General features: G+C 43.3%; 1 protein-coding gene across 3 annotated transcripts in view; it reads left to right on the forward strand.

Annotated features, from left to right (window-relative positions):
- LOC120306363 (dual oxidase 2-like) overlaps window positions 1–13482 on the forward strand; it is a 50285-nt gene that overhangs the window by 11552 nt on the left and 25251 nt on the right. For all 3 annotated transcript variants that reach the window (XM_039339504.1, XM_039339505.1, XM_039339506.1), the window contains exons 2-9: window positions 3828–3935; window positions 5398–5481; window positions 6659–6823; window positions 7947–8134; window positions 9887–10088; window positions 11552–11718; window positions 11809–11872; window positions 12237–12333. In XM_039339504.1, the coding sequence (XP_039195438.1) occupies window positions 3828–3935; window positions 5398–5481; window positions 6659–6823; window positions 7947–8134; window positions 9887–10088; window positions 11552–11718; window positions 11809–11872; window positions 12237–12333 (1075 nt within the window). The remainder of the gene's footprint in view (window positions 1–3827; window positions 3936–5397; window positions 5482–6658; window positions 6824–7946; window positions 8135–9886; window positions 10089–11551; window positions 11719–11808; window positions 11873–12236; window positions 12334–13482) is intronic.

A 13482-nucleotide genomic window follows, 5' to 3' on the forward strand; every position in this document is an offset into this window, starting at 1 on the left:
CACCGGAGGTGTTTAGGAAAAGATTAGAGAGCCATTTGTCTGGAATGGTGTAGGTTCTCCTGCTTGAACAACGGGTTGGACTAGAAGACCTCCAAGGTCCCTTTCAACTCTGCTATTCTGTTATTGAAGGTAATGTTGCTAGCATGCCTGGGTTGTTTGGTCTCTGCACTTGGCAACTTCCCAACTGCCAAATCGGATGGCGGATCCCGTGTTTCTCTTTTCCTTTCTCCCCCTGCTTGCAAACATTGCAGCAGGGGTAGTCAACCTTGGCTCTTTTATGACTCATGGACTTCAACTCCCAAAATTCCTGAGCCAGCATGGCTCAGTTTGGAAACCTCTCCCTTTCCCTCAGCATGGCTGGCTCAGGAATTCTGGAAGTTGAAGTCCACAAGTCATAAAAGGGCCAAGTTTGAAGACCCCTACCCTAGGCCAAGAGTCTAGACCAGGGGTAGGCAACCTTGGCTCTTTTATGACTCGTGGACTTCAACTCCCAGAATTCCTGAGCCAGCCTGGCTCAGCTTGGAAACCTCTCCATTTCTCCTCAGCATGGCTGGCTCAAGAATTCTGGGAGTTGAAGTTCATGAGTCATAAAAGAGCCAAGGTTGACTACCCCTGTATTACAGCATCCAAATACCTTTAGACTCCAGCTTCTATTTTTAGCAAAAGGGGGAAGCCCCACATATCCTCCAGAGCTCCCTTCTTCCTCCTCCGGAAAAAAAACCAGTTTTCCCCCTTTCTTTTGTCTCCTTATTTCTCTCTCTTTTTGCACTCCCCACCTGTTTCTCTTGACGGGAAATCAGGGAGCTTTTATCCGTAATCCAGTTCAATCGCCATCAAAGCAGATCGTTATTTCCCCGAATGTGATTGAAGTAAGGAAGATCCCCTCCGGATATGGTAGCCGTGGTGCAGGATTTCACTGAGTTAAAGATTCCTCTTCGAGGTAATGATGGGCCTTGCTCACTTCTTCCCGGCAGTGTGTCTGTGCAAAGCTTTGAGAAATAACGTGAGCCAACACTTTCCCACCAGATGGGATGTCTTCGTGATAAGTGAGGTACCAAACTGTGGCCAAAGTGAGGGGGGAGCAGGTAGGATGAGGTGGAATTGCTTGCAGCAAATTTTGTGGGTTTAAAAATGTGATGTTTGGCATCCTTGGGCAAAGCATTTTCATTTGCTGTCAGAAATAGTCAATTTACTGGGGAAAATTAGAATAGAATAGAATAGAATAGAATAGAATAGAATAGAATAGAATAGAATAGAATAGAATGATGATGATGATGATGATGATGATGATGATGATGATGATAATAATAATAATAATAATCCCAAAACAACTGGAGCACCACTTGAACACCATTGGCATTGACAAATTCGCTATTAGTCAATTGCAAAAGGCGACCTTATTAGGAACTGCTTCCATCCAGCGACGATATCTGTAATACCATCAAACATCCACATCTGCCTATCCCAGGTCCTGGGTAAGGACTCGATAGGTAGATGTCCAGTCTGAACATCTGGCTGACTGTGCGATGATCCATAATAATAATAATAATAAAGTTGGAAGGCACCTTAGAGGTGCTCAGGCAGGAAACCCTACACCATTTTGGACTGTCCAGTCCAGTCTCTTCTTAAAATTTCCAGTGTTGGAGCATTCACCACTTCTTGAGTCAGGTTGTTCCATTGGTTAATTGTTCTAACTGTCAGGAAGTTTCTCCTTGGTTCTAGGTTGCTTCTCTCCTTGATTAATTTCCATCCGTTGCTTCTTGTCCTGCCTTCAGGCGCCTTGGAGACTAGCTTGGCTCCCTCTTCTTTGGGGTAGCCCCTAAGATATTGGAGCACTGCTATCATGTCCCCCCTCACCCTTCTCTTCATTAAACTAGACATTCTTAATTCCAGCAACCATTCCTTATATGTCTTAGCCTCCAGTCCCCTAATCATCTTTGTTGCTCTTCTCTGTACTCTTTCGAGAGTCTCAACATCTTTTTTACACTGTGGTGACCACAAATGGATGCAGTATTCCAAGTGTGGCCTTACCAAGGCCTTGTAAAGTGGTATTAACACTTCACGTGATCTTGATTCTATCCCTCTGTTAATGCAGCCCAGCACTGTGTTGGCTTTTTTGGCAGCTGCAACACACGGCTGGCTCATTAGAATAGAATAGAATAGAATAGAATAGAATAGAATAGAATAGAATAGAATAGAATAGAATAGAATAGAATAGAATAGAATAGAATAGAATAGAATAGAATATATGGAGTAAAGTGGAGTGGAGTGGAGTGGAGTGGAGTGGAGTGGAGTGGAGTGGAGTGGAGAGGAGTGGAATGGAATGGAATGGAATAGACTAGACTAGACTAGACTAGACTAGACTAGACTAGACTAGACTAGACTAGAACAGAACAGAACAGAACAGAATAGAATAGAATAGAATAGAATAGAAGGACCTTGGAGGTCTTCTAGTCCAGCCCCCTGCTTGAGCAGGAGAACCTATACCATTTCAGATAAGTGATTGTCTATCATGTCACCCCTATGTCTTCTTTTCTTTAGACTATCCAAACCCAAGTCCTGCAGCTGTTCTTCATATATTTTAGCCTGCAGGCCTTTGGTAATCTTAGTTGCTCTTCTCTGAACTTTTTCCAAAGTCTCAAGATCTTTTTTGTAGTGTGGTGCCCAATAGTATGGTTTTTCCATTCCCATTTCTGTTGCTAAGTAAGGTGGGAGTTATACGAGTAACTCTGAACAGTCACTAAATGAATCGTCCTAAGTCATTTGCATTTGCACCACAATCCACCAATATTTCCACCGGGATATTTATGGCTTACACAATTATAGTGTTTTTATTTATTTATCCAATTTATATGGATGCCATCTCACAAGAATAGACTCCGATCCCTTCTCCCCCTCCAAAGCTAAGCCGGTTAAAACTATTGTTGTTTGTTGCCTGAAGTCTTCCCCTAGTTTGTGATGGGTTAACCATGTTGTATGAACCCCGTCAGTGATTTCTCTGTACCGGCTAAAAACCTACAATTCGGACAAAACGTCTCTTTGCCTCCATGAGCATTTTCAAACATTCCAAATTCTTAACGATGGGATGTTTTCTCCCTGACCTCTTTTGGCAGAGAGAACAAAGATAACCATCTCCTTCAAATCTCTTTCTCCAGCCCAATTTCTGAAGAGAGCTTGGAAAGAACCACATGCTCCCTAGATCACTTCTCCCAACCACTTCTCCACTCAAGTACCCATTATTATTATTTAAAGTCAACATGCTACCTCTTGTTATTTCTACTCAATCCTCCCTAATCGCTTGATCCAAACAGATGTCCCTAAGTATGGAGCCAAATGCTTTATGTCTACCGTATAGAAGTGGAAGGTGGTATGATACACTTTACAATAATTCCTAAGCGTTGTAGAATGGAAGACTGACTTTATGGTTTCTCTCTGCAACTTTGCAAGCTAGGGTTTGTGAGACAAACCGTATCTGAACATTCATGGTGTTTCTGGGGAAAGTGAGAAAACATCCTTGGATGGGGTATCCAAAGTCCATGGAGAAACGTGACCATCCCTTCCGCTGCAGTTTTTCTCCTTCTGATGTAGTTCTAGGTTTGGTTGCCAATTGGTGATTGGTCATGACCGTATTCTTACATCCACTGGCCTATATCACGATGTAGATCCAGTAGACGGAAAAACATATTTTCAAAACATTTCTTTGGAAAACGGCGGTCTGCTCTGGGGTGGTGAAAAGGTCCAGAGTTGTGCAGTCAATGACTTTATGTCCCATACTTTATTTAATATCAAGGTGGTCACCTGCAAATCTTTTTTTTTTCCACTTTCAGGGAGACGTCCAACCTCTCCCCCATCTCAAAAAATGGGGACTATTGAAATAAAACCCAGTCTTCTTGTTGGCCTTTTGTTCACTTTGACACTTTTGTGGCACAAGGCAGGTAAGTTAATTTAATTTTGTTTTCCATCAGCTGGTTCCCTGAAACAGAACAAATTTCAGCACCATCTCCAGAAGTGTTACCACCATCATCCCCTGAAGGGGTTGCCGAGAGTGACATCCCACTGATGTCATCCAGATCCTTCTGAAGAAGCCCATGCAGAATATGGGAATAATTGTTCTGTGTTTTTTCTCAGTCTTCAATACTACTCTTTGCATGAGTTTCTCTTTCAACCCTCTCCATCTTTCTTTTTTAATTATTATTAAATAATCCTAAGGATGTTAGCTTTCCCTGCTAGGGAAGAGAAAGGAAGGTTAACATACTTACAATATTTAATAATAATATTTAAAAGAAAAAAGAGATATGTTATTGTATGGAGAAGATGGATAGAATATGTTCAGAAGAAATATGGAACTATAAAGTTTCATTTATTTTATGAGTAATGGATTTGTTTATAAAATTATGATGTTAAAGTTTGAAGAGGGTTAAGGGTTAGTATGATTTTGGTTATTGTATAAACTTAAATAGATTATGTTTAATATGTTTGTATAACCCTGTACTTGGCTCTGGGAAGTCAGGTGGGGAGGGGGGTGGGGGGGAATGGGTTGAAGGTTAAATAGCTCAGATAAGTAGAAATAGTTTCATTTTTTATAATATTATGTTTTATTTTGGAAAGAGGAATTGCTCCGGCATTTCTCCTGGACTGCATCCGGACTGAGAAGATAGGAGGAAGGGGAGAAGTAAGTAGGAAGGTTGAGGAGAAGGAGGAGAGGGGGAGAGTGAAGAAGAGGGAAAGAGGGAAGTGAGAGAAGAGGTTAGAGGGTGGATGCGGTTTGGGGGGAAATGGGCGAGCAATACCGAAAGTTATGTCTATAAATTTATTTTACTCTTTATCTGAAGTATTTTTTATGATGTAATGTAAAATTGAAAATAAAATTTTTTTACAAAAAAAATAATAATAATATTTAAAAGAAAAAAAGATGACGATTAAAAAAAACCTGTTCAATCCCATAAATACTTAATGTGCCTTTTTGGAGGATCTGAATTAGAGACTATAAGACCACATTTGATCTGAATAGTAATCTCACGATGTCCAGGATGAGATCTGTTTGGATGTTGGCTGAAGTGATATTTAATTAGATGGAGGATCAAAAACAGTAGGTCAAGTTTTCCATCCATTAGCATGGAGATGTAGGGGAAAGATATAACCTAACTAGAAACAGTCTTGGTTCTTTCAAGAGGCATTATGGTTGCCTCTTGGCAGTCCCCACTGAGCAGAATACGGTTTGAAAGATACTCACTTGAAGTAATGATTCAGGAGCCAAACCTTTTTAAACAAAAGGGACTTTTGCTATTGGATGTTCAGTATTGATTCCACTGGCCCTGATTTTCACTGGAATTCAACTTTGTCCTCAATCATCCTATTTTTCAAAAATGCATTCTTCCTTGCCTACTTTATTTCCAGGTGCCCAAGAAAATATACGTTGGGAAATTCAACGTTATGATGGCTGGTACAACAACCTCATGTATCATAAACACAACTCAGCAGGTGAGAAAACATGCAACTGATCCTCTAAATCAGGGCTTTTCAAACAGTGGTACGGGTACCACCTGTGGTACATTGGCAGCTGGCAGATGGTACGTGACCATCCTAGAAAAGGGGTAGCAGGGGAGGGGAATGAGCTGAACCGGTGGCAGCACCGCACAAGCCTGAGCGAGAGATGGCTGGAGCTGCAGGGCTGTCAGGGCTCTGCGGAAGCACCAGGATCAGTGCCGCTTTTCAGCTCATCGGCGCTTCTTTGGGGCTGTCAGGGCTCAGCGGAAGTGCCAGTTGGAGCTCGGCGCTGATCCTGGAGCTTCTGCTGAGCCCAGAAGAAGCACCGATCAACTGGAAAGCAGCACTGATCCTAGAGCTTCCGCTGAGCCCAAAAAAAGCGCCGATCAGCTGGAATGTTGTAGCATCTCCAGGGTCTTGTGATTTACCTTCAGATGCTTGGCAACTGATTCATACTTATGATGGTCACAGTGTCCCAGGGTCATGTGAAGTGACCAAAACCTGCTGCAACCACCCAGCAGATGGGGGGAATAAAAACCAAACACCCCCCCCCACCCCATCCCCTGATACCAATCCTCAACAGAAATGCTCACAACAATGAAAACCTCGGACAGGAGGAAGAGCGCCACCGGGCGGGCAGGCAGGCGTCTTGCTCGGCTGTGGCTTGGGGGCACTTTTTTCAGGGCCATTGTAACTTCAAACAGTCACTAAGTGAACTGTTGTAAGTCGAGGACTACCTGTACTTCCTCACTTTTTTCCTTTTTTTTTTTTTTTTGGTCATCAAGTTTTTAACACCTTGCTAGGCGACTGGTGGTACTCGGATGTTGCCATATCCTAAAAGTGGTACAATGGGTGAAAAGGTTGAAAAGCCCTGCTCTAAATGTCCAACCTAGAAGGAACGATTGGTTATTTAAAGCTGAAGTCCTCAACTTGAGTTATGGACCTTAGTGGGCATCTTTTTCTCCAGAGAGCCTTGTTTTTGCATAAGGTGTCCAAAGTAAGATAGTTTGAGCCTGGTCATTTGTGCCTTGAGTGAGAACTAAATTCAATGATCCATAAATGTGTTTTCTTGACTGTCCAAAGTAGTCTCAAGGAACTTCTCGTGATCTTTCTGCCATATTTTGCCCCATTCCCACCTCCTCTGAGTGACATGCTGATTTCTTCCCCGTAGGTTCACGGTTATCACGTCTACTTCCTGCTAATTATGCAGATGGGGTATACCAGGCCCTGCAAGAACCTCATGTACCCAATGCCCGCAGGCTTAGCAATGTGGTGGCCCAGGGGGATTCAGACCAACTTTCTCAGAAAAATAGAACGGTGCTTGGAGTCTTCTTTGGTAAGCAGCCATCTTTTGACCCAGACATTCCCTCCTGTCTTTGACCCCTTTCTGGAAGAGAAAGGATTTGCTAAGCGTGTTTCCACCAACTGAAACATCAATCGTGATCTTGGATCTTAAAAGAAGGTCACACCTGCTTGTGGACTTCTCAGGAACTCTTTCTGATGGGGAAAGAGGTAAAATCAATGCCACGTTATTTTCTCCAACTGTAATGATTCAGATTATTTTCCACCTGAACTCACTTCTGGAGAAATCCTTTAAGCTTAAAAAAAAAATGCAGCTTGAAAAAAAAAATCACAAATTCCGTATTTTCAAGCAAAGGATACGAGAACATAAAAAGAAATCTTTTGGTGCATCAAAATCCTGTTTGAAAGGAGACCCTGAAGAGTTCAAAGCACTTGGACCACATGGGGCAGAAATACAGCACAGAACGGAACTGAATTCTGCCCGCAAGCCAGATAAAACTAAAATCTGTTCTCTCTGGATTTACCCAGAAGTCAACTCCTTCCTCCAGCATTATGCAAATCTGTGCAGTCTTTAAACCTTTATACTGTTAGTTCTATTAGTCTGATTTCTTCATTCTAATTTTCAGCCCAGAAGTGAGATGACTTTTAAGCCTTGTTGCATATGTTGATGCTTTTCTTCTGTTTTGGTTTCAGCCTTCTGCTTTCCCCATAGAGTCACTGTTGTGAGAGGAGCAGTTGTATAAATTGTTGTGTAGATAAAGAAAGAATTCCATGGGCTGGCCCAACACAACACGCTGAGCGTGAAAAAGGCCAGTCAAGATTAAATTAGCCAAGTTTTGAATGTTTGCAGACACACCCAAGAGATTTGCAAAAGACCTGTTTAAGTATGCTGCGTGTACTAGGTATACTAATATGTAAACACATACACCAAAACATACACAAACTTATTCAAAGCACTGGTCTAATATTTTTTTTTCTTGGTGTTTACTAAAAATTTCTTGCTTTACTGGGCCTTCCTTCCTTCCTTCCTTCCTTCCTTCCTTCCTTTCTTTCTTTTTCTTTCTTTCTTTCTTTCTTTCTTTCTTTCTTTCTTTCTTTCTTTCTTCTTTCTTTCTTTCTTCCTTTCTCTAACTTTCTTGGTTTGGGGTACCTGGCAGGCTTCCACGTGCTGGCCGAGATTTCAGAAGCCAACAATCCGGGCTGCCCAGCTGAATTCCTCAACCTGCAGATCCCTCCAGGAGACCCTGTCTTTGACCCCAGCAATTCTCAAGAGGTTGTCCTGCCTTTCCAGCGGATGAGTTGGGCTGCAGGAACAGGACGAAGCCCCAACAATCCCCGGGAGATGGTAAAAATGTCTTTGCTATTTGGGCTACGTCTCTCCCTCTGAAGGTAGAATTCCAGGGGGAAAGGCAGGAATTGGGTGCGGTATCTATGATAGCACTTCATGGGAGATTGAGCCAAATTCTGTCTCCCGACAGGTGGAATGCTCAAGATTTATTTGTTTGGCTGTTTTCTCTGGAATAGATTTTTTTAAAAAAAAAAACTATGACTCAAGGACCACACCTACATTTAAGGCAATAGAAAAGGCAGATGGGGCTGAAATGAGTCAAACAGTCGCCATAGTAACTTTTGCAATCTACTATTTTCTGGATCTGCATTTCTCAATTTTGGCAACCTTGATGTCAACACTGCTAACATCGGAGGTTCTTGCTTTGACAACATTGGAGATGCAACCATTTTCCTTCTTATATTTTAGAATTAGAGTTAGAATTAGATGATACTGGGAGAGGGGAGGAGGAGGACTGTGCACGGGAGTTTAGTTAGACATAACAATACTAGACCTAGTGTGTGAACCAAGGTTATTGAAATAAGAGATGATAAGAATTTCAGGCTGGAGAGCTGGAGGGAAAGTCTGCATTTCAAACTAATTGGAGAATGTGATTTATGACTCTTAATTAAAGGAGGGAATTGTGCTTTGATACTATGGGCTCAGGGGAGGGGAATTCATATTTCATCTTTGACTATGTAAGTGCCGAAGTTATGCTTCTGGATTAAAGATTCTTTAAGGTAAACAATGCCTCGAAGTTCTTTGAAGAGTTTCATCTGTCGGAACCATGACACTTAAGATGTGTGGATTTCAACTCTCAAAACATTAAGTGTGTTGCAATCTAACAGGAGCAGATGTAAGGACACTTACAGGTGGCCCTTGACTTACAACCCTTTGTTTAGCGATTGGTTGAAGTTACAACAGCACTGGAAAAAAGGGCCTTACGATGGGTACATGCACTAAGGGAGCAGGATCACACGATCACCATTTGCAAGCTTCCCAGCTGGTTTTTGACAAGCAAAATCAATGGGAAGCCAGTTTGGCTTCATGATGACATAATTGACTTCGCAACTGCAGTGATTTGCTTAACAATGATGGGAAAAAATGCATCACAAAATCGGCCACAACTCTCTTAGCAATTGCCTGGCTTAGCCATGGAAATTCTGGTCCCAGTTATAATCATAAGTCAAGGATTATCTGTAGCTGGAAAAAAAATGGAGTACAAGCCCAGAGATAAATATTTCAGCATCACCTTTAGGTTCCAACAATGCTTTTCTGAAAGGCAACTGGATTTCCTCGGGTTTTTGTTTTCTTTGAAAACATTTTGTTTCCCATCCAAGACGGATGCAATCCAGCTGGTTAGAATGGAAGAAGCTTCTTGGATGAGAAGCAAAATGTTTTCAAGGGAAAACAAAAAAACAAAGTCCATCTGGTTTTTGGAAAAGTACCTTTGGGACAACCATGACCTAAATTATTGAGCATCTCCATAGACATGAGGTCCAAATTTACTGAGCTTTGACTATCCGGTGTGAAGTTGCTATCTTGAGACAGCTTATTACAGGGGGTCTTCAAACTTGGCCCTTTTATGACTTGTGGACTTCAACTCCTGGCTGAGGAATTCTGTGAGTTGAAGTCCACAAGTCACAAAAGGGCCAAGTTTGAAGACCCCTGCCTTATCAACTGATGCAATCCAAGCAGTTCAGAGACTGAACAGGAGTTAACGGTTCTCCTTGCTCTCTCCATCCCATCTTCCTTTTTGTTCTCCGACAGATAAATGGGGTGACTGGCTGGTTAGATGGAAGTGCCATCTACGGCTCTTCACATGCCTGGAGCGATTCTCTAAGGAGTTTCTCCCAAGGAATGTTACTTTCTGGAAAGAAACGTGGCTTCCCAAAGCAAACGGAAGAGAACAGCTTAATGTGGAAGGCTCTCGACCCAGCTACAGGGAAGGGTGGACCCCAAGGCATCTTCGGTAAGCAAGTCTGGGATCATCCTTTGCTCTTCAAGAGGCTGAGAGAGAGAGACAGAGACAGAGACAGAGAGAGAGGGAGAAAAAGAGAGAGAGTGAGACACGGAGAGAGACAGAGACACAGAGAGAAACAGAGAGAGAGAGAGAGAGAGAGAGAGAGAGAGAGAGAGAGAGAGAGAGAGAGAGAGATGGGCGGAACCCAAGAGTATTTTTTTTCAGGTCTTTGTTCAGTTTTCTGCCAACAATAATAGTGGAAAGTTGGGTGTGTATTTGAGGATTCTAGAATGTCTGGAGGTGACTAGCAACTCAACTATGTGGTGCTAGAGCTTCCTTGATAGGGGATGATCTCTGAGTATATTCTTCCATCTCTATCTTGTCCTTTCACGAAGGGAAGACATCTGGAGGTCAACACAAAGTACAGTGGTCTTTTCCTATTACATTTTTGCAGAATATGATATCATCTTCATTATTTTTATCACGTCTTCTCTGATATCTGGCCATTAGGATTCACCTTGTTTTTACAGGTCTCTTAGGTTCCTTTTAATGATTCCTCCTCCCCTTCTCCTCTCCTCTCCTCCTTCTATCCTCCTCCTCCCCTCCTCCTCCTCTCCTCCTTCTATCCTCCCCTCCTCCTCCTCTCCTCCTTCTATCCTCCTCCTCCCCTCCTCTTCCTTTCCTCCTCCTCCTTCTCCCCTCCTCCTCCTCGTCCTCCTCCTCCTCCCCTTCCTCCTTTCCTCCTCCTCCTCCTCCTTCTATTCTCCTCTTTCCATCCTCATCCTCCTCCCCTCCTCCTTCTCCTCTCCTCTCCTCCTCCTCCTCCTCTCCTCTCCTCCTTCTATCCTCCTCCTCCCCTCCTCTTCCTTTCCTCCTCCTCCTCCTTCCCTCCTACTCCTTCCATCCTCCTCCTCCTCCTCCCTTCCTCGTCCTCCTTCTATCCTCTCTGCCTCCTTTCCTCCTCCTCCCCCTTCCTCCTCCTTCCTCCTCTTCCTTCTCTCCTCCTCCTTCTCTCCTCCTCCTTCTCCCCTCCTTCCTCCCCCCTTCTTCCTCCCCCTCCTCTCCTCCCTCTCTCTCCTTTTTTTTCCCCAAAACAATTTTTATTAGTTTTTCATTTTACACCAACACAGCTTAAGAACCCACGTGGAAACATGGTGATCCATTTTTTAAAAAACAAACAATAACATAGTAAATATGTACCCATTATTTCATTAAAATTTCCCTCTCTGCCTATATAGAATATTATAATCAAATGAATACATTTTCAAATGAATTCATTCATTACTATGTCTAACCATCAACTGCATTAATCAATCAAAAAAATTTTAATCTATACAAACCTATATTTCTTCTCACATTTAAACTTAAGAACTCCATTTATTTAAAAACATTATAATCAAGTCAATGTCTTTCTAAAACCTCCTCCTCTCTTCTCCTCCTCCTTCTCTTCTTTTTTCTCCCTCCCCTCCCAGATTTTGGAAATGCCAGAGGAAATGAAAACATCTTCCTCCAAGCCGTGAGTATCGTGTGGTTCCGCTATCACAACCACTGGGCAGAGAAACTGGCCCAGCAGAACCCCGGCTGGTCGGATGAGGACTTATTCCAACATGCTCGCAAGAGAGTCATTGCCGTTTACCAGGTAGGGAGAGGATGGAACAGGCCGAAAAAGAGAAGCAATCACACTCATTTCATTTTACAGTGTTTTGTGATCTTCTCGTTATTCTCCTAGAATGTCGTGTTTTACAAGTGGCTGCCCATCTTTTTGGAGAAGACGAGCCTCAGACCTTATGAAGGTGAGGAACATCAACAGAACAGATGCCAGGTGGAGAAAGACAGGAGAGCTGCAGTGGCTGCATAAAGGAAGATAAAGGGTCTTCTTGTGAATAGAAAGAACTGCCTTAGCCACATTTCTCCTCATTTTATAATGTTATGTAGAGAAGGCTGGACTCCATTATCATTTCTCAGCCTGTATATATGGGTAGTTATCCAGGTTTTCCCTGGCAGGGGAATGCTAAATTGCATTTGCTTTCTCAGTTCTTCCATTTAAAACTCAATACATCACAGGGAGTTTTAAGGCACTCTCTCCTGTACATCTTCTTAGCTTCAGTAAAAAAATCTTCTGCTAAAGGATTTCTTGCTCTACTCTCTGTGTTGTAGGTTACAAGCAGCATGTGGATTCTCGGATCTCTCCGGAATTCCTTGTGGCTTCTGCACTCTTCCTTGGCACTAAAGTCCCATCTGGAGTCTATATGAGGTAAGAAAAGTAGTTTTAAAAAAAAGAATACTAGTGAAGTCAGTATTGAGATTGATTTATTTATTTTATTTTATTTTTAAAATTTATAAGCCGCCCCACTCCCGCAGGACTCTGGGCGGCTAACAATAAAAACACATAAAACATAACAAAACGAACAGCACAAGAACAGTCATCCAGGAGTCAGATTTTATAAACCCCAGGCCTGCCGGAAAAGCCAGGTCTTAAGCATCTTACGGAAAACCAACAGGGTGGGAGCGGTCCTAATCTCCGGGGGGAGCTGGTTCCAAGAGGTGGGCGCCATCACAGAGAAAGCCCTCCCCCGCGGCCCCGCCAAATGGCACTGCTTGGCCGACGGGACCTGAATGAGTCCCAGCCTGTGGGATCTAACCGGACAAAGGGAACTATGAGGTAGTAGGCGGTCTCGCAAATATGACTATAACTTCAGTATTTAAGATGAAAGAAAGGGAGGGAGGGAGGGAGGGAGGAAGGAAGGAAGGAAGGAAGGAAGGAAGGAAGGAAGGAAGGAAGGAAGGAAGGAAGGAAGGAAGGAGAGACAAGGGAGAGAAGAGAGATGGATGGATGGATGGATGGATGGATGGATGGATGGATGGATGGAAAAAGTAGAAGGAGAAGGGGAAAGGGAAGGAAGGGGAAGGAGAGACAAGGGAGAGTAGAGAGATGGAAGGAAGGAAGGAAGGAAGGAAGGAAGGAAGGAAGGAAGGAAGGAGAGACAAGGGAGAGAAGAGAGATGGAAGGAAGGAAGGAAGGAAGGAAGGAAGGAAGGAAGGAAGGAAGGAAGGAAGGAAGGAAGGAAGGAAGGAAGGAAGGAGAGACAAGGGAGAGAAGAGAGATGGATGGATGGATGGATGGATGGATGGAGGAAGGAAGGAAGGAAGGGGAGGGGGACAGGGAAGGGGGAGGGAGGGGGAGGAAAGAAGGGGAGAGACAGGGAAGGGGGAGGGAGGGGGAGGAAAGAAGGAGAGACAAGAGAGAGAAGAGAGATGGAAGGAAGGAAGGAAGGAAGGAAGGAAGGAAGGAAGGAAGGAAGGAAGGAAGGAAGGAAGGAGAGACAAGGGATGGATGGATGGATGGATGGATGGATGGAAGGAAGGAAGGAAGGAAGGAAGGAAGGAAGGAAGGAAGGAAGGA

Source organism: Crotalus tigris, unplaced genomic scaffold (genome assembly GCF_016545835.1).
Source record: "Crotalus tigris isolate CLP2741 ecotype Arizona unplaced genomic scaffold, ASM1654583v1 scf7180000017735.2152567, whole genome shotgun sequence".
In the NCBI taxonomy this organism is placed as follows: Eukaryota; Metazoa; Chordata; class Lepidosauria; order Squamata; family Viperidae; genus Crotalus; species Crotalus tigris.